The 22,307-nt window shown below is 34.2% G+C and overlaps 1 protein-coding gene across 3 annotated transcripts in view; it reads right to left on the bottom strand.

Moving 5' to 3' along the window:
* Nucleotides 1-21,661, bottom strand: part of LOC102693827 (dynein regulatory complex protein 11) — a 36,873-nt gene extending 15,212 nt beyond the window's left edge. Inside the window, exons 1-5 of one of the 3 annotated variants that reach the window (XM_015354089.2) lie at nucleotides 21,482-21,661; nucleotides 20,199-20,526; nucleotides 18,136-18,255; nucleotides 12,411-12,602; nucleotides 10,118-10,189 (exon numbers count right to left, since the gene is read on the bottom strand). In XM_015354089.2, the coding sequence (XP_015209575.2) occupies nucleotides 10,118-10,189; nucleotides 12,411-12,602; nucleotides 18,136-18,255; nucleotides 20,199-20,526; nucleotides 21,482-21,492 (723 nt within the window). In that variant the 5' untranslated portion in view covers nucleotides 21,493-21,661. The remainder of the gene's footprint in view (nucleotides 1-10,117; nucleotides 10,190-12,410; nucleotides 12,603-18,135; nucleotides 18,256-20,198; nucleotides 20,527-21,481) is intronic. The other 2 variants (XM_015354091.2, XM_015354092.2) reach the window with 2 other exon arrangements.
* Nucleotides 21,662-22,307: the final 646 nt, after the last annotated feature.

Here is a 22,307-nt window from a genome sequence, read left to right as displayed (position 1 = left end):
GACTAAAATACAGTTAAAATAAAAAAAAAATATATAAATAATAACCACTCTAAACTCAAAATATCTTCAGTCCTGTTAGTTCCTTCCTCTTAAATCACAATTATCTACTATACAGTTACAAAGCATTATCCTATGAGTTAACCTATGAGTTATCATTGATTTAAAAATAATTTACAATTACTATGTATGGTCAAAGATACTGTATCATCTCTCAACTAACCAAAGAAGTTAAATCCCTCATTACAATACATCATTATACACTTAGAAGGAATGAACATTTTCATTTTTTCTAATTACAAATATTATTTCACAGTGGGCACAGAATTTACTAACAAATCTTTTTTTATAATACCTTGCTAATGGATCACAACCACAGAAAAAATGCTACAGTATACTTAAAGGGTGATAGGCTTCTTAGATCATTCCTAAACATCAGAACCAAAGATAAATAGAAAATTCAACTAACTGAACTCTCAAGGGTTTATCAATGCAATATAAGCTTAAATATGGCAAAGCCCAGAAACAATTTGCATTTACTAGTATCAGTAGATGCCCCAGTGGATTTTAAACCACTTATTTATTCTTTTAATAACAATCTGTAGAATAACTTTGGTCATAAAACATGTGGTTCTGCATTTCATTGAAAAGTAAATGGGAAAGTTATATTTTTAAAAACTAGTTTTCCTCAGCACTCCCATTAATTTATTTTAGAATGGAAGTCTTTCAGTAAATTTCTTAGGATTCTATAAATACAAAAATAACAACTGAAACTTGTCTTCTGTTGATACATAAATAAGATGGAGTACAGGTGTGATCAGAGTTAATTTTCTTTACGACTTAACAGGTCTGTACGAGAGAATGACAACCTGCCTGTGACAACAAAGATGCTGTAACCCCCATTACAGAGATGCAGAATTCTTAAGTTATGAAGTTTGAAAATAAAATATGAATGAGGATAAGCAAGATGAAATGAAGAAAACGGGATGTGAAAAGTCCGATGGAAGCCTCAGAAATATTTCCAAGTTAGCCAGTGAAAGTGGATAGTTCAGAGCGTGAAGCCCTGAAGAATATTGTTTTGTGTGAGGGTGAGGAAGGGGTTACTAGAAAATACGAGAAATCGCAAAAAGTGGATGAGGAATTTGAAAGGGGAAATGCAGATATATTGTGAAGTAGGTACTGTATCTGGGGGCATTGGAGGGACCTGTTGCCTGGATCGCAACCTGAATACCCAAAGGAGCAAGGATCATAGTGCAGATGCTGGGGTTGGCAAGGGCCTTCATGACAAAGACAGAGGAATGCAGGGATTGCTGAAGTCGCAAAAGAGTGAAGGTGGGGAAAGAGAGGACAGATATAAATGGCAGGATGGTCGGCAGCCAGGTGGAACTCTGTGAAGGGCCAATGTCATCAAGGTGAAAGGATGTAGTGTGTTCTCCAATGTGCACTGTTTCACATTAGTAATGTCAGATTGTATAAGGCTGGCTTAGAAAAAAAATACACGTTTAGAGGAAAGAAGCAAGATCGAAGTAATTTTCACTCACTTTTTTTATATACTGAGGAATCTGCAGGATCTCATGAGCACAAACGTCAGTGCTCTGAGTAACCTCAGGGTTTATTAAATGTGTTAAACTTTAGCATGACCAAAATGTATTTATTTTTAATGGCACAACAACACTTATTCTTCAACATCGTATAATGCTGCTAGGAACTAGCTATTTAAATTCAATTAATGCAGAATTATATACTTATTTTCTTGGAGCCTACATTTAAATTGTATTGAGCTTATTGAGTTTTATATTTTTATAATTCCCCTATATCAGGTTTATACAGTACCAAATGACACAGTGCCTCTGAAAACCATATTCAGAGAAATAATTACTTAAATGAGACTTAATCATTTATGAAACTAAATGGAAAATTAGAAGATATAATGTAAAATTAGATTAGCCTCAGTGTTTTTCCTTCTTCCACGTGGAAAGATACATACTGTACCTGCAGTTTGATAAACATTATAATATTTTTTCAAGCATCTGAGAAGAAATATCATGCATAGACAATTTACAGTTTAAGAGTTTAGCCTGCTTGTTGGGCACAGGATAGAAAGCAGCAAAACATAAATGATACCTTAAAAGAGTGCCACTGTAAATTGGCTTTAATTTATAAATAAATCATAAATAGAGAACTAAGAAAAAGTAACAGTTGCATGACAACTTTTTAATTCCTATTTCTGAGCACATCAAATCAAAGATAAATCTTAAACAGAGAGAAAAATAATCGAAAACTGATAAAGTAATAAAAACAACATAACCTAACATTTTGTTATGGGAATACTCTTGGGCATTTCAAAGCTAAAGACATAAATATTTATGGATATTATTAATATTATGTTTTTCAAGTAGGTAACTGCGTCAGCATGCATAGACTGCAGAGGAACAAGTAAAGCTTTATTCCATGCTGAAAAAGAAAGCAAAGAAATGCAAAGTTTCGGCTGTGGAGCCTTCTTTGGGTGTGTGTTTCAGCTCCAGTGCCAAAATGTTGTGTTTCTTTTCTTCCCTTTTCAGCATGGAATAAACCTTTACTTGTTCCTTTGCAGCCTACGCATGCTGACGCAGCTACTTACTTGAACTACTTGAGCCTACTTCTGCTGCAACCTACTATGCCTTCTAAATCTAAATCTCTAAATCTTTGTCATCCCTTCTCCTCCTCCCTGGGCTACTGGCCCCATTCTCTCACCAAACCAGCGACACACCCAAAGAAGGCTGCATGGCTGAAACGTTGCGTTTCTTTTCTTCCCTTTTCAGCATGGAATAAACCTTTACTTGTCACATTATTAGTATTGAATAATTCAATGGATCCACCTGATATAAACAGCAAAATTAATTATTCATGCACAGTCTTCAAAATTAATGCATTTCATATCAATGCTATGGTTGAGTTTGGCATTTACTTAGTATTTACTGTACTGTATCTTATCTGACTTGATTTCTGAAATTCTGCTTATTCTCATTAATTGATTTGTTCAATTCACTAGAATGATTTGGTCAAAGCGAATGAATCCTTGAACTGCCCAGCTCTATTTGCCAGCATGGTTCATGCTTTAACTGTTCCTTCCCAAATTGTAGCACAGCCTAGAATGTTTTATATGTTGGACATTCCTAAGGCCACATGTGCACACAGCTTAGCTGGAATACATGACCAAAGAGAGTTTACTGCTGGAAAAGATACAAGCAGAATGGTGTAGCTGAGATAAGGAGACAGAAAACATAAGGTGTTCTGAAGAATGTTGAGTGCAAGGAGAAATTTAATATCAGATCACAAAACGTTCTTTAAAGATCCATAATGTTGAGTAAGGACAGTTCTTCTGACAAAGTGATGAACTGAAGAAATAATTTGGGTGTTGAGTTTTGCTATAAGTTAATGCTGCAACAGATTTTAAGTTCTAAAAGTAGGACATGCTACAAAGATACAGGAAGTAACAAAACTGGATGAGATCCTAGGCTCAAATAGTTACTAGAAAACAAACAAGCTAGATGATTAGTGTAAGCTGAATAACCAAATACGTCTAAAAGCCCCTCTAATTTGTAAAGATTTTTATTAACTCCATGTGTTGGTACAGAAGACTAGTAGAGACTACAAGGGCACAGAAGTCAGGCTACATTAGACACCCAACCATAATGGCCAAAATCTATGTAAATGGAGCTGCTGTTATCCTCCAATGAAATAAGAAATCATGGTTATTGGGGTGGTACTGTATGGTTAAAGACAAACCAGATCAGCTACTGGACAGAAATAGGTACCCTTAATGGCAGTGAACCTGTGATGGGATAAGTATTCATTCATCTAACTAAAGCTTATTCATGTATGGGGCAAACTTGTAGTTCAACACTGCCCTGACAAACATATGAACTCTTTTATCATCCAACTTCATGGTCTGTGTTGCCTGAATTCTTCTTCATTGATGAGAACATGAGATGAAATCAGCTATGCATTATGTTGAATCTGATTTGCACTATCTCATATTAACTGGCCTGTACCCTCCTGTCTACACTTTATCATTACCTGTGTGATCAAACAGGGAAACATTCGGTACAGCCTACAACCCAGTACATCACAAGAGCAAGTTATGAATAATTATTTCTAAAAGCATGGCATACAGTGAGCTGAAGTCATGTAAGTGTCGTATGAAAAAATACATCACTGCTAGTCTTTAATACTGTGAACTGTCCTATAACCCAAACAGAGTGCCTTTCACTCAGCAGAAGTCATGTGGTTATTAGTGGTAAAACTAATTTTAACAAAGGCTTTTATCCCTCACATTTTAAGTGCAGTGTCATTTAAGGTTTTGTCATGCATAACTGCAAAGATCATGACCCCAATTAAAATATGCAAAAACCATACATTTCAATAATATTTATTCACATTGAAGTAAATTAACATACTAAAACATGAGAAATGTAGCTACTGAAAGTGTATTTTCTACAGCATCCCAGAAGATAGAGGAGAATACTAAACATTTATCCAGTGGGATAAACTGTTTTATTAAGAGCCACAGTTATCTATAGTATGACAACATTATGCATATACCCAGTTTATTAAAACCAATATATTCAATAATTTCCCATAACTGGAAAGATACAGCAGTAAAGGCATTTGTATATTATATAATTCAGAATGATTTCTAATGATTATTTTTTATTGCAATTGGATACAATAACAATTAGAATAATTCTGCAAATATGTTTTTGCTACATGTCCAGTATTCCCATTGTGGAATACTGGACATTGCCATTGTGATTTCATAGCATGGGACATCAAATTCATTTTCTCCTGTACTGATATGGCCAGTAATGAAAAGTATTCTAGGACAACATTCCAGGTCATTTAGTCAGCTCTTTTTTCACTACATTAAAAATAAAAACAGTGGAGACAAAATGCTTATGTTTCAAGATTCCTTTAAAACTAAATTTGAAAACTGTGAATTTAAGATTTAGAAACACTCCTGACATTATATCCTACAGATATTATGCTTTTAGCACATCCCCATCCGAAAACATCTTCTCATAATAGTGTCCATTCCATACTTTAACGACCATGCTGATATGGAAATCAATGCAATTTATTCGATTTTACAGTTCGATAATAGATGTCACATTAACTGAAGGCATCAAAGAGTTTCGACTTTGCAAACACACATTACCAGAGAGAGACGGGGAATATTGTATTTGTTGCTGAAGTGCGTCCTTTTAAATGATATCCATAATGAGTTTATAATATGCATCTTGGCTACCTCCTCTCTACTTTGATGTCTTCCAAATGGCCCGGGTGTCATCAGCAAAACATGTAGGCACTTTCCCGCCTCATTGACTCCCAAATGCATTTTAAATATCATTCCTGGTAACGCAATTATTTAAAACGCTGAACTAAACACTTACTAATGGGAAAAAAATACAGTGACTTAAATAAATTCATTTCTCAAATGGAAGGCTTTCAATTTTCAGAAGAACCAGGAGTTTCTTAACAACAACAACCACAAGCACCCCTCTTGCCCCCACCCCCCAATTCCCTCCTTTATTTCTTTTTGAAAGAAAATGTTTAAAGGGACATATTCCATGTAAACCTCAACAAGGTCACATAGTGATAGAACTGGACATTCACTGCTGCTTAAGAGTATCCTGTTTTTATTAGTGTGATTAGGCAATTAGTTCCTGCTGATTGTGTCTCTTATTTTTAATTTGAGTATGTTGGGAAGCAGTAATCAGAGAAACCAAATTAATTACATTCACCTTTATTTTCAGTAGAGGCTAATTTAATTTAAAAAACTTTAAGCAGCCTGGAAAAAGTATAAACTTGCTTACAATGAAAGGTGAAGGATTTATCAAAAAGGTTTCGATTTGCTGACATTCTACAGACATTTGAGCTCATCTCATTTCATGAAAGATTTCATTCTCTTACGATAGTTCAAGTACAGTAGGTACTGTAGCTATGTCAGTATGCATAAGCTGCAAAGGAACAAGTAAAGGTTTATTCCTCCTTTCATTCCTTCTTCAGGCTGGAGAAGGCTCCACAGCTGAAACATTGCGTCTCTTTTCTTTTCAGCACAAATAAATCTTTAATTACTCTCTTATGATTATTTACTTGTTATTACAGTATATTCATGTGTTATAGTCAGAGTAAAGAATTGTTAAATCTTTTTAATCACAAAAGTATACTACTTTAATTCTTCAATTCTTCTGAGAATTTCACTTTAAAGATTAAAGTAGCTGGACTACATTAGATTAATGTATAAAAACTACAGTAAGTGGCATATATTTAGTATATGTAGATATATCTTTATTAAAGTGAACAATCATGATTACTTTGCAGTGTCTTTATATTAAGTGGATTGCAATATAAGAACATAAATTTTGAGAAAAAAAACTTATAAGAGTAAAAAGAAGGGGATCCTTTATGTTTCCACAGTTTTGCTACACCATCGAAAAATATGGAAGAAAAAATGCATGCAAGCTCAACAAAAAATATAATTTGTTTGTGCTGAGTGTTTGAATCTATATTCTTGAGCACACTTTAAAGAATGAAAATTCAGTTTCAGTTTATCCCTAACACAATCCTAAAGAAACTAAAGGTTTCTGAACTCTAATAACAGTCATATTCTCATATATTGAGTGTATTTTGCTAAAGTCCAATACAAATACATACTTTTGGGAAAAAAAAATCTGAACTAAAAAAATCCCAGAAATATTCTTAAACAACACACAGTATAAATATACAGTATAATTGTAAATAAAAACTGACTTAATAATCAAGTCTATGAAGGAAGATTGTTTTCCAGTCCTGCACAGGACACATACAACACACTCACACACTCACACCCAGGGTCAATTTTCTCAGAAGCTAAACTACCGGTATATTATTGGTTTGTGGGAAGAAACTGTAGCGTCCGGAGGAAACCCATGCAAACACAGGGAGAACATACAAATTCTAAGCAGACAGCACTCCAACTCTGGAATTAAACCCAAAGCCCCCGTGCTGTGAGGCAGTAATGCTAACCATTGCACCATCGTGCTGCCCTTTTTCTACAAAATAAAACAGTAAAATGTTTTGTATACACACAACTTGGCAACACAGAAAATACACATTTTTCAGTTAAATAATAGTATTAGTTATATTTTTGAAATAATGAGCTGAAGAAACTGAGTAGTTGCTCCCTTTCCTTACAAAAGCAATTTAGATATTTAAAGAATGTTCTTCAGCACTTTCTTCCACACCTTTTATAATAAAAACTTCTAACAGCTAATCTTATGTCAGTAACCGAATAATAAAAAATGATCTGAAAAAAATGACCAAAATCAAATTCAATTAAGAATGAATAGGAAACAGACTTAGAGGAGTGTTTCTGCTCCTTGATATACAGTACTTACTGTATGCTAACATATCCATTGCTTTCATTAAATGTACATTCTGAATTACGGAAATGACCTTATAATGTTATTTATCCAGTTCCTGCAAACCTGAAGACTTGAACGGATATAGATCTTAGACTGTTCTGCCCTTGTATAAGCCTTCAGGGATTTTCATAGCAGGTTCTTTGAGAAGAGCTCATGTTGAGAGAGTTGTCAGATTTGTCTCCTGCCCTCCTTACTTTTCACCGTGCAAATATTCAGATGGGCTCTGACATAAATGAGGAGTCCCAGGACCCTGAACCATAGGTTAATGGAAGCTCTGTAACAACATCCTTTGCAGATATGATTACTTCTTCTACCTTAAAGCCCTAAACTTACTGCCTATAATGTATTGTGTCTGTCATTATGGATTCCAATTGTCTCCTAACGCACTGATCGCTCTGCAAATAGCCCCCCGCTTCATTATGACAATTGAGAGGTTCATATTTCAACCTAATGGCTTTCTATAACTTTAACAATCTATCACGACCTCATTTCATTGCGAGCGCAGTTAATACGCGCTTCCCCGCCAAGTGGAACATTTTCTAATGATGCACTTTCACACCAAAAACAATGCGAGCCCGGGCGCTGCATCAGTCACTAATGTATCCATCCATAATGTGTTTATAACACTCTTTCAAAAGGAGACAACAATGACTACTATAAGGAGAAGAGGGAAAAAATATGTAGAAAAGAGAATGAAACCAAAATCAAAATTATCAACATAATCATTTTTAAAACACCATCATTAATGATTCCATCATACCCCCGGTAATATATCCATAGATATTGTATCATTAGCAAAATACCAGAAGATTTAAAGGGAACATCATTAAACAGAAAAAAGACCACTAAATACTACCATTAGCAAGGGATGTTTGACTTCTTTCTCTGATGACAGAAAAAGGATGAGTTGAAAATTAACAATAAAATATAGTAACAAGTAAGAAAAAAATTAAAAATCCATTAGATTCTGATTAGAGTACTACAATTAGTTCCTTTTGGTTATTTTTATTTAAATTGTGTTTATTACCCCTTATTTGTTGTATTGTTCGGTAATCAATGTTTATTATAAGTATTTATATACTTTTGACTGATCTAGAAGTACATATTAATATTGTACCTGTAAAATATTTTGCTGGAATAAAAAAAATATATATTTGGCTCAATGGTATCCATGTAAATAAAAATGATAAAGAAAAAGAGGATACAGTTTTAATAGTGATTAGAGATTAAAGTAAAACTTAAGAGAATAGCCATCATCAGGTAGGACAACCGTATACTGCGTTATTTCTTAGGCTAACAGCTGTTTGCAGGCAACTATTTGTATGAATGAGTTTTTTCTTCTAAAGCTAGACCACATTGAAATTATTCCAATAAAAAAATAACATATAGAAATAAAATGTACAATAAATGATTTAGACAAACAAGAAGTCAGTTATCTATAAAGAAAACTGTATATGTATTTCTAGAATGTGTTATTATAAAGATGAAAGCTTTGATTTTGATTTTGATGAAAGATGGATTTTGGGATCAATCAGCTACAATCAAATGTGTTGATGGGCCCAAATATTAAAAAAAAATCGAAAATATAAAAGATAGTAATCCTGAGAACAGAGACCGAGGATCCACATGGAAACAAAATGGATTCACTCTTTCGGTTCCTCATTGTATAAAGGAAAGTGCGTTTATTTAGTAATACCATTGCTGCCATCAGAACTAAACCTTCCGAGACTTCTGTAGACAGGATACTGTTTTGAAATGCAGATTGTACACAGGAAATAGAGAAGCCTTCAATGGCACTCCACTATCCTCATGCTCATGATATTACCAAGGCCATTCCTAGGTGATTTCCTAAAAATATCTAAGACGTAAAAAAAAAATCAGATTGCCTTTGGAATAATTTTTTCTCTATTAGGTAATTTCTATTAGGTTGCTCACAGACAAGAAGTCCTATTCTTCTATTCTAAAATCAGTTTGTATTTGTACTATACTTTTACTATACCATATACTATAAAATTGATAAAAATATATTTCCTCAATAAAAATTACAACAAAGGAGTATGTTTTGAACAATAATGAAAATATAAATTAATATGGTGAGTTAAAAGGGCAGAATGCATTTCAGCATGTCACTACAGTATATCACATCAGATTATGGAGAATACTACTTTTCATTTAAGATGACAGTATTAAATTAAAAATCTTCAGAATTTAAAATTTAGCTAATTCTGGGTTTGAATGTTATAATAAAGCATGCATTTAGTGGCTCTTATATAAACTACTGCCATCTAGTGTTTTCTTTTATTTTAGTTTAATTTATAACAGTTGAATACTGTATACCAGATAGATGTTAAGCTATATTTGATTACATTCAAAGATGTATGAAAAATGGAAAAATATTATAGTTAAAATAGTCATTAAAAAGTCAGATTCTTTCTTCATCAGATAGTTTAAAAGGAAAACCATAGTTGCGTATAGCATTATTCAAGACCTTGCTTTAGCAGAACAACTCTTTAAATAACCCTTATGGCATACTAGAAAACATAATATTACTAATAGATAAATAAGTATGCATTCTATTCATATGGTGTTTGTTTATGAAAGTAATTAAATATAAGATGTGCACAATGGGCTTTGATGGCCCACTCTTGTCTGTAACCTTTCTGTGTTGTACTCACCATGCCAATAAAGATCAACTCTTCTTCTCTTTCTTTCCTTGTTTTCTTACGCTGTATAAAGCCTTTCCACACCTAATATAAAATAGTTCAAATAATGTTGTTTTAGTTTAGTGAAAGACAAGTGTATACTGTAATTTAAGACATTTTTTAAACATGACTAACAGCTTCATGAGATTTCTTCAGCACTAGTGAACTTTTATTTTATTATAAGCCAATGAGATTCCATTGCTGCTTGCAATGGAAGGTGTTTGATCAGTGTTTAAAAGCATTTAATTCTGGTGATGAATTGTTACATTTTGCAAACAAACCATTGCAGCTGTAGTGGCAAGGCATATAATTACACTAAGAATGACGTTTTTTAATTTTTAATAACATTTCTGTCGTCTTGGCAAAGCCACTTGGGACTAAACGTAAAATGTAGCTGAAGTCACTAACACAGACAGGGTCATTGTAAAGCTGAGTTAATTCTGAAAATCTCTAATGATATGTGGTGCAGCATGGCTCTTTGCAGTCTGGTACTCAAGACAATGGGTCAATGGTCACTGCCCATTACCCAAGAGATGTCCAACCAATGAGGAACCTGCTGAGTTAATAGAAAGTCAACACCTGATAACTACACCTTGTGTTTCACAAACAATTGTTATTTTGCCTAATTAACATAAAGTGCAGACACAAGAACCCCAACTGTGTAAGAAGGGCAGCAGGGACAGCTTGTTCAGACACTGGCTGTCTGGCAACAAAAGATGCCTGACATATCTCCACTTCTGGAACAGAGAGGGACTTTGGTATGGGTGAGTATGTGCCATAGTGTCTGTGGTTGAAGCTGAGAATTATGTGAAAAAAAAGTAAGTAAATGTATGAGAAAATAAGGTACAGCTGGGCCTGCAATGACCTCACCTAGTGGAGTGGCACCTCACTGGTACAACAACCTACTCCACACATTCAAAGCAAAAAACAAAAATAAAAAGATAATTCACATATTTAACTTAAGTGCATAACTTTATCTTAACAAGCTAAACCATAGGTTGAGAGCCACAGAGTGCAATAATAGCAATAATAAAATAACAGTCCACATGATATCAGAGTAAATACACCATTTCTGTAAGGTGATTCAAGGAGGAAACAGTTGCTGAGGCCAACAGCAACACTGAAATAGTTACATTGGCTGAGATGGGAGAAAAGGTCCATGGGACAACAATATCCTAGGCACTCTAAAAAGAGGATTTTGTAAGAAACTGAAAAAAAAAACAAAACATGATGGTGGCAGAATTAGGTTTAGCGTCTCATCAACAAAAGTACTAGGAAATCTTAAAGGACCTACAGCTGGCACAAAAATTCACATTTCAACAGGAATACGACCCACAAGGTAAAAATATGCTTAAAATGAAATATCTTGAATGGCTTGAATCCTATGGAGAATCTATGGAAACACTTAAGTGCCATTTATAAGTGATCTCCAAGCAGCTTCTTGAGAGAGCTTGAGTAAATGTGCAAAGAACAATGGGCAAATATTTCACAAAACCAGCATGTCAAGTTGGTAGCGACCCATAAATAACTGCGTCTGTAACTGCCGTCAAAGGTGAGTCCGCCAAATATAAAGTTCACAGGTCTGAATACTTATGCAAACATATTTGATTATTTTCTTTCCTTTTACTTATATTACTTATCATATCCTTAATACTCTTCAGTTTGAGAATTCAGATTTTGAATAAAATATTAATGTATAATACGGTAATTTCACAAAATGAGAAACCATAATCTGAATACTTTTTTCGATACTACTGTTTCCACTAATTATTCTCAATGCTTAATGTACTGAGATCTTAAAGCAAAGTCCATTACATGGTGTGAATGTTAACCTTCTGATAAGCTATTGGTAGATCGTACACTTTCTCTGAGACTAATACTGTGCATTGTTTGTGGTCTTTTGTAAGACATATTTTTGACACATAAATGAACACATTTTGAGAGGATTAATTAATTGTATCAATTACATGTAATATCTAAGGCACAAACCTGTAAGAAATGACCATATTTCAGTTTTATACAAGTATTCTTTAAGAAGAAGTGAATGCTTCCCCATCACAGGTGTGGACAGCTTTGTCAAACAAATTTAAATCAAATTTCATTAGTCACAATCATATTCACAGATGTTTTTAGCAAATTGTAAGGAAAGAAAAATGAAAAACAAAAAAGTACACATCTTGAACTAGACTTGGGTATTAATTTAATGCAAACATTATTGATAAATTTGAACGGCCCATTTCAATGTGGGACTTCTGTTTTTGCTCACCTTCTGAATGCATATTGCTGCTTGATCCATGCCTGCATATCCCACATCCTTATCCTTGGCTCTTCTCTGTCTCTCCTCATCATGACGGATTTCCTTCATGAACTTAGCCCTGAGCCGCCCTTGTCGTGCTCTTTCTGACACCTGGATCAGTTTGATGGCTTCTTCAAGAGTCAAGGGGCGGACAGCAAAAATCTTCAAGGATACCACAAATATTTGAATGCAACTTGAAGGGTGAGGGGTTTTGAAGGAAAATGATAAAAATCTTACTCTTAGTTCAGAAAGTGATTAATTTAAAAGTTATATATATTACAAACACAATAAAGTAATATTGTCTATTTCAGAGAGCATATACTGTATACTGTAATAATAGCATCAGATATTACTCTGATACTGTACTATATAATGATGGGATATATAATCAAAAGTGTAGAATTTCGATCAAGAGATGTTTTGTTAAAATTGTAAAATTCAGTATTAAGATCCCATTTAGGATATTGTGTACAATTATGGATACAACATTATAGAAAATCAGTCCAGAGAAGAAAAACCAGAGAGAATCCTAGGCTTAAAGGAAAATGTTATTCTGTCAAGCTAAAAGAACTGAATCTTTGTAGTGATGAACAAACGGACCTAGAAAATTTTAATATGTAAACTACTAAATACTTTTTTTTATTGAACTAGCCCCTGGCAGCCCATTGAGCTACTGTGGGTGGGCTCATTGGCCTCCTCTTGTATGCAACCTTTCTTACAGGTCCACTGTTAATCACCAAAATCCCAATTCACAAAATCAAAAATTACAGAAATGTCTATAAAGTTTTGTGCAAGAGGTCCTTGAAACCTCCTCTGCTTTATAGTTGTACTACATTACAGTTGTATAGTACTTCTTTGTAGCTTTCTTTGGTTCACATAAAGCAAATATTTCTATAGAAATAACTCATATACAGTATATGATGCAACTGTTTCTGATAAATAGAAACTCCTTGAGAGGAAAATGCAGTTGCAAAGAAGCACTACCTAGAAGTACCTTGTTCAACCTACACAAATGTTTACTTTAGAATGAAAAATGGGAGTTAGTGAGTGACTCTAGTAAAGTCACTCAGCTCTATGATACAGATGGCACAAGTTTAAAACTAGCTCATGGCACTAGGTGACCATGAATGGGATTTCCCAGGCAGTGGTACAGAATTGGCTGAGTACTGCTGAGGTTAAGGCTGGGAATAATTAACCAGAACTCTTATGGCTCCTGGAAAACAGTGGTACTTGCAATTTGGGTAAGAGCAATCTTTTGATGCCACAGGTGAGGGTTTTGTACCAAATCTCCTTTACCTGACTTTGTAGTCTGTGACATGATAAAAGACAAATGGCATGAAGATGGATATTTTTGAAGAAATGTGCCCAATTATGACTTGTCGCTAGGAACCAGGATGTGAAAACACACAATAGAAACAAATATTTTTTTTTTCAGTGTAGTTCAAAAAGAAAAAAAAATCCAAAATTAAAACACAAACATTTTCTGAAAAATAAGATATATAAACACAAAATGGAAGTTTTGCCATGCTGAGTATACAAGAGAATGGTAAAAGCATTTAAGAAGGTTGTGAGTTCAATCCTCAGCTGGGGCTGATTCAGCCTGGAGGCAAACTTAAGTGTGTTCTCTGGGGCATGCCAGATCTCTTCACTTGGGTGACAAGATATTTAAGCAGGGCAGATCCAGTTCGATGTGCAGTTAAAATCTCATTTTCAGGGATATAGACCCATAACTTTAAATACAAAAAGTCAGGGTTTTTTTTCTCAATAAAAAACGCTTGACTTCATAGCATCAGTGAATCATCATCACTGGTGGCACATCAAAGATGCAAACCAAATCAGAACCTGTGCTCTGTGGAAAAAAGAAAGTTTGCACAGTTCCAAGGACTAAACTGTGTACAATGGGAGACAAACTGTCCATTGATATCAAGGACACAAACACTGTTTATGTTATTAATAATGTTTAAAAACATATTTTTATTAAATGGTTCATTCTAATTTATCATTTCAAAACAGTTGCATAATTGCATTTCGTTCTGTTTTTTTTTCTTCTGATTATTATGTGTTTTATAATTATGTATATTAAATTAAAACATTACATTCATCCAAACCTCTGTATCCATTTCAGGTTGTGAAGGAGGGAGAAACTATTTCGGCGAGCAACAGGCACAAAGTGGGGTACAACCTGGATGGGACACCATTTCATCACAGAACAAACACAGAGACAACACAGTCATGCTCACACTCACACCAGAAGCCAATTAACTACTATTATATCTTTAGACTGTGAGAGGAAACCCAAACATATACAGAAAGAACATACAAACTCCACGCAGATAGCACACCAGGTCTGGAAAATATAACATTGGCCATATATTTATATAATATTCATACATATAAATATATAATATATACATATATCCAACTTTGATCTTTCTTCTCTTCTGTCAACTCCATCTAAACCCACAAATGGAACCCCCAAATACTTAATTATTAAAATTTATAATGCACTGGCCAAAATTAAAACTGGAAACTAACACCTTTTTATTTTGGAAGAAATTATTTTTTTTCCAAATTTGGAACACAAAATGCCATAATTACAGATCAGTGACTAATTTTCATCTCTTTGTTTTCTCTCCTTGGTTGACTGAAGGAGTGTTTCTTTATTCTGAAGAACATATCTGATGATTCTTGCCTCCATTCTCTCTAGGACTTACAAATTAAATAATCTCTTGTGTTTTTTCTTTTTCATATGTCCACATCCACTGTGGGAATTGTTGGATTTATAACTGAATATATGTCAGTTAAAGTGGGGGTTATTTCCTCAATATACAAAACATAAATTTCTCAAACAATTAAGCCACTTCTAATGTTATGAATTTTGTATAGAGAGCGAAGAATAGAGAATAGTCCTGTACGCTAAAATAATTCCTCACACCTACTGTATATAGAGTTTTTCTGGACACTCCAAGTGTTTTACACTTACTCTCTCCTCCACTTACATTGTGTAGCCCCCATCTGAATGATGCAATGGCAGCCAAAGTGTGCCAGTTCGCTCACCACACATCCGCTATCAATGGTTAGAATAGATATGCTTTAGTATTCAAATTAGGAGAATTCCAGATAGGTTATCAACAGATTCTACTTACCAGTATGGCCAAGTAATGGGAATTCATTTACACTATATGGGAGTGGTTCAAAATGATTGTGTTTTGGATATATGTGGGCTATACATTTGGTACTATTCTTCCCCAATCCCTTGAATTTCTGTTTCTCTTAACACTTAGTTAACACTATCAATTAACACTATCAGTGCTCAATAAGAGAATTTCTTAGCAGGGAGGACTTTACTGAAGAGTTGAATTGCGCCAGTTATTTGTTATTTCTTGTGTGTGATTAGGATATTTGCAGTACATGATATTTTGCTTCCAGAAAGTCATGACTCAGCTGCACTTGGCCTCTACCGCTGCATTGGTGGCCTGAAATAATTATATTGATATACAGTACTAGCGTAGATGGTGTAATGTTTTATGTGCCTTTTCTAAGGATGTTTTTTCTTTTTCTCTTTTTTTTAACTAAATGACTGCAATGAACATTTTGTATCACAGGAAAATATCTATGTGTTGTGTTATGTAATTGTTCTGTCCTTTCTCCACTGTGGGGTTGGTGTTTAAATAAATATAAATAAAAGAGTTGTCCAAAAAAATAAAACCACAGACAGGCATCACATTCCCAGCTCTCCACATACTGTACCTCTCTCAGCTGCTTGACCACCACTTTCACTCAACAATCTCTATTGAAAGTACTCTTCTTTCAATTAGTGATGCCCTCCTGTCAACTTGGGCTGTTTTCTGCTGTTGTAAAAACTCGGCTGCTTTTGAGACTATTAACTAAACTATATGTACTGACCTAGAAATTTTAGGCACTGTTTAAACCTGGTTCTTCATCTGTTTTGCAATCACAGGCTCTATGAATCCTGTTATAGCTTGGTCTCTGGCCTGAAAAATGCTATACAGTACAGTATGTACGTCCTCAAAGGCTGTGTTCTGGATCTCCTGCTGTTCTTTTTTTACACCCTTGACCTAGGACTTTAAATCTCCTCCTGCAGATTTCAATACAACTTCTATGTTGATGTTTCTCAGATCTTCTTTTTTTCCTTAACCTGATATACAGTATTTATCTCGCATATTAACAACTGCCTCTTTACTATTTCCCTTAGTCATTTCAAACTAAAGCTATCTAATTCTGACCTTCTTTTCTTCCATTTCTATCGACCTCGCCAGCTCTGTTCCACTTGACTGCCTCCTCTGCCAGGTACCCGAGTGTAATTCTTTCTTCCTTCCTCCACTTCCAATCAAATTAATGTTCTGCTTCTTTTCAAGCCATATCTGCGGGATTCCTCCCTTCCTCACTTTCTTGTGTATACAACTTCTAGTTCAAATCCTGGTGCTTTACTGCATGAGATATTGCAACTCCACTCCTGACCAGTGCTATTCATCCTTTTCAACTCATTCAGATTACACAGCCCATCTTTTCTCTGCCTCATTTCTCTCTTGCCATGCAGTTACTCTAATACCTCCATTGGCTCCCTAGTTGTTTACATTTATTTCAAAACATGTATAATTACCTTCTGCTTTCTTATCCACTCTTCCTCAATATTTCTCCAGTCCCTCATGTCTCCCTATAATCCAATCCTTCCCCAACTCTGTGATTCTTCTTCTCTGCCAGACCGTCTGTTACCTCACCTACTGTGCAAGCCCTGTTTATTCACATCCCTGGCTCTGCAGTGGAAGAATGAACTACCCACTTAAATCAGAACTGCTCAGTCCCACACCACATCTCTGCATCTTCTCAAGACACATTCATTTAGAGTGCACCTGCAATCTCCCTGACACAGTTGTGAACATTTTACTCCCAGCTGTCACTGCACTCTGCTCAATGGCTTGCCTTCTTCACTGTAATCTATGATTACTACCTACATTTTTGCCACTCAATATATTTTTCACTCTCTTCTTTGCTATGTATACATGGCACTTCTAGCATGTACCTCACTGTTTTGCTTTTCATTGTTATTTATTTTTACTTCCCAGCTGTATCTGAATGTTATATTGTTATATGTACTTTATGTATTATCGGACAAAACTCCCTGGATAAGACCATCTAGTAAGGAAATAATAACATTTGTCAAGTCCCTTGAGATTATTCTTTATGTAAGGTGCTTTGTAAATAAAATGTACTGTATATAATATGATACCCATTCCTATCAAACAATATACATAACACAGACATTCACATCTGAGTTACTTTTATCTCCAATATGAACCGTCATGTCAGTATACATACTGTACTACTCATTTGCTCAGAATCTCAGGCAACAAAGTTCATTATTAAAAAGGAGTATTTGTAGTTGAAGACAGCAGAGATTATTAGGTTTGACTGGTGGAAGAGTTTAACTTTGATTTTTAGCAGTATTTAGAATAAAATATATTTTAAATATCTAAAAGTTTTTTTTAACTTTCCGAAATATTATCTATTTTAGTTGAAAAGAAGTACCACTGTTTGAAAGAATTTTGATACAGTAAAAAAATATATGGGTAGCCTAGATTATACATTGGTAGCAATATATTGCAACATTAAGTACAAATTCTAAATAGTTAACAGAATTCACCAGTCATAGAAAAACAAACTTCAGACTTACTTTGGGCTTTTCCACCACTGTAATCTTGTCCAGAATTCTTGCTAACATCTCTTTTCTGTCCTGCAGGACCTTAGCACGATCACCAATGAAGTATTTTGGAATGGGAATCTCAATCTCTGCCTAGAATTGTTTGAGACAATAAGGAATTTTCCTTTACACTAGTTTAATTCTTAAATGCAAGTATATTATTGTGTACAGAAGCCTATGCAACTCAAAATAATTTTACAATGCAATTGTAAAACTCATTTTTTTCTACTTTTCAGGTTTTTTCTACTGTCTGTTTTTCCTTTTTTAGGCACAAACAGTTTTATGATGATATGGCTATTACATTTGAAAATAATCCAGTTAATATAGTTAATCCTGATATCTGTGTTTTTTTTATCTTTTAGCTCGATGGATGTGTAAAGAGGAGCAAATGTTGCAAATGTCAAGAAACACCTAATAATTAAGTTTCTGATTATTATAAATTAAAGCTTGTTAAATAATCAGCTTAGTTCCTTTTCATCCAATTTAAATTGTATTAATAACAGTCAAAGCATAAGAATTGTGCAAAACACTAGTGGATTCCAAGAGTAAATTGCAGAAGTACATGCAATATACACATAGGCGCATGTTATCTATGTAGCTCTAGACTGTGTCTAATAACGCTTCCACACAACAGAGTATATAACAGTAACACATCTTTACCAGCCTAGCTCTGTATAAAAAATATTGTAATGATGGTGTGCTATTATTTATATTTTACATATGACATTACTAGTTTCTATTCAATTTCCAGTTCCTGTCTCTTGCAATGCCTCTTGCAAAGTGTAAACTCAAACTTCAAATGATAAACTATTTATCAAAAATGTTCAATTTTTACATGATTTAAATGAAAAAAATACTTCTGAATATAGAAGATATATCTTCAGCCCAAACGAACTTTTAAACAGATTAGTTTATCTCTGATGCCATCTTGTGGAAAATCCAAAACACTGCTACTGCATAGAAAGGACACTTGGAGCAATTAAGATTAGTGTACTTTAAAATAATTTAAAAATGTTTCACCTTTGTTTAAGATATTAAATGTATGAAAATAAATATACAGATGCTGTGAAAGTACTTTTGATATTCACATTATTGTTAATAATCTGTGAAAACAGCTTTAACAATTAGTCCTTGAATGGCTACAAACACAATGCCTAAGGCGGCTTCATTCTGAATATTTTTGTTTTCTTCATTTCAGATGCTTTGGATCCCCCTATTAGTGCAGCCTTTAAAAAACAGTTTACACAAATGCTTTACTTAATATCAGAATCTTTTATAAATTATATGAAACTGGACCAGATTTTGTATCTTTTTATACATTAATTCATATTATTTTGCCATCTATATGGAGTAAGGAGTTTGAATCCTAATTAAAAGCAATAAAAATAAATATAAATAAAATTACCAAGTACAATAATCAATTTTTAGTGAGATGTAATGGGAGTCTAAAATTGTTTGACATTTTAAATAAAATTACAACTTCTACAAGAAAGTCAGTGCAAACTCACTACTACACTATACATAGTAGTGAAACACAAAAAGTAAGAAAATAGCCAAAAACCACACTACTCAAATTGTTTTCATGAAACACTGCCCCGGTAGCTTTACTTTAGCATTGCTCCATGATGAACCATCTCTATGCCTACCCTAAAATTCAGCATTTTAAATTATTTTAAAGGCCCACAATGTGTAGACAAACACATGGTTCAATCCGATGACTTTGGCAACTTAAACATGCACTTACATGTTATTGTAGGCTTTTACACAGAAGTTTGTAAGAATGTTGGTTGTAAAGTTTTTGTGATTCCTATTTGATATACTGTATAGGCCTACTGTATATGCAGTATTTTTTTATTTTTAAATGCTTTTTCAACAATATTGAAAATGACGTGAAGGACACATGGCTTTCCTAGCTTAATAACAGCAAATATATTTTTTCTGTACTTTGTATTTTGTAATCAATTAAGCCTGGGCTGGTGTCCCCTTCCTCTTCCTGCCTGTGAGCACACACATGAAGTGACAGTGAACCAGCTCACCGGCGTCAGTTTCAGGTCCTGGATGATGTCATCCATGTAGTGATACTCAGAAGACTCCTTCTCCACCATCTCGTTCTTGAGCTCCAGCACACGACCCATCACTCCGTCCAGCACTGTCCGAATTACACGCCTCTTCTGGGGATGCACCACCTGGTCATATGCCACCTCCAGTGACCGGAAGATCTGGATATACCGAACGTAGAGAGTGGCCACACGCTGGAAAAAAACCACTCTGTCCTTCTCGGGGCCTTGAGGCTGTGCAGGCAGCTCCTGAGTTAGCAGGCTGGACAGCTCTACATGGGCATCTGCCCAAAGTTTATTGTAGGTTCTGGAAGAAAAGACAACAATCTAATAGAATGAATCGTATTTAACATATGAAGGCACGTAGCACAGAAACAGATAATACTGTAAAATCAATGACATATGCAATTTCCAGGTTCATTTTCCATTTCCCAAGAACTTGAATTGAAACCTAATATGTATAGAATATATATTAGACATATATTATGAAAGATATATATATATAGATGATAATACAATGTTTCACATAACCACAGTGCACGCATCATAAGAACACTAAATATATGGTAGCTTGTATAGATCTAGACAGTTGACTGACGTATATGAAGTGAATGTAAAAGCTATGTGTTAATATGCCAAGAGCAAAAAAAAACAACAGAGATCCAGTTTTCAGCCAAGTAGACCATCATGCATGAAGGTGAAATAACAGATAAAAAGTAAGATTTAGTTAAATATTTATGGTTTGGAAAGAGAATACAAGAATCTTAGAATATATTGAGTATGTTGTTTGTAGCCATTCAAAAACTATTTTAAACGTTATTTAATAAAACGCTTAATAAAGCGTTACACGATTAAAGCGTCACTTGTTAATGTATGTTTATGACAATTCTTAAGAGAACAAAATATAATAGCGAGAAAAAAAACGTTTTTTTTTATCCAAAACTCTATTAATCGTTTGATCTTTAATATTACAACTGATCTTTTTGAAACTTTCGTACACTGTATTTCAATCTCTTCTGCATGCATATCATACTATAAATTATTTAATGTATAGCCAACATAAAGGCTGCTTTGTTTCCCAAACCTAGCAATTAAATGTAACAGTGTGAGGGAGCGGATGAAAAGGGAAATTAAAAGTATTATGTCATAAGGAGAACAATTCGGGTTTGTATTTATACCCAAGTTTATCCAAACATTTGCATGAATTATTGGCTGTTCACTTGTATAGCTCTTCCAGGTTACATCCAGGCGCCCGTACAAACCTGTGAGACATGACGGCGACTGAGTAGATAAATTATCCTCGTTTTTCTGTCGCCGACAAAATGCCTTTTAATAACAGCGCAGTTATCTAATCTTATCAAACATGAAAGGTCTTTTGCTAAGTCAATAAAACTTCAGTTTCTTTCCAAACTCGATACACGTGCTGCTTCTGCCTTGGTCTGTTTATGTTTACTTAGCTCCATGGAAACGAGGCCCTTCCGTCTACTTAAGATGCCCAGCAGCGCCTGCCCGAAATTCATAATCAGGTTTTAAGGCACAGGTAACCCCCTCACCACACACGCAAAAATAAACTCAGGCAGGTTAGAAGAAAACAGATCGCATCGTAAAAGTCACATGAAACGATAATTAGAATTTATAGCTGCCGTATGATGAACCAAATGTTTTAATTTAAAATTAGCATATTTCCTCAATACGTAATTTTCCTATTTCAATTTATTCAACCCAGTCTTGCAACATTTAGGAAGCAATGGATTTTTATTGTTTACTTTGAATTCTAGAAGACTAACTAGAGTAGCCAGATTTGTCATTTAAAATAAATTAACTCGCTATCTTATCAGGATTCGTGATGCGAATTGGAGTTAATGCGAGATGTCCGGTTATATAACCCTGTAGTATAGTATTTCGCTACGAAATACGTTGCTACTGTATAACATATACTGTATAACTTAACACGAAAGGTGCTGAAAAAAAATCTACAGCTAAACTGGAAGCACAAATGAGCGGCTTTAAATAAGGAAACGTGATTTAAATAATCCATGTAAACGAACATAATTTTACATAATAATAATAATAATAATAATAATAATA

Source organism: Lepisosteus oculatus, chromosome 6 (assembly GCF_040954835.1).
Source record: "Lepisosteus oculatus isolate fLepOcu1 chromosome 6, fLepOcu1.hap2, whole genome shotgun sequence".
In the NCBI taxonomy this organism is placed as follows: domain Eukaryota; kingdom Metazoa; phylum Chordata; class Actinopteri; order Semionotiformes; family Lepisosteidae; genus Lepisosteus; species Lepisosteus oculatus.
Note: the sequence above shows the minus strand (reverse complement) of the source record. Positions and strands in the feature narration are given on the sequence as shown.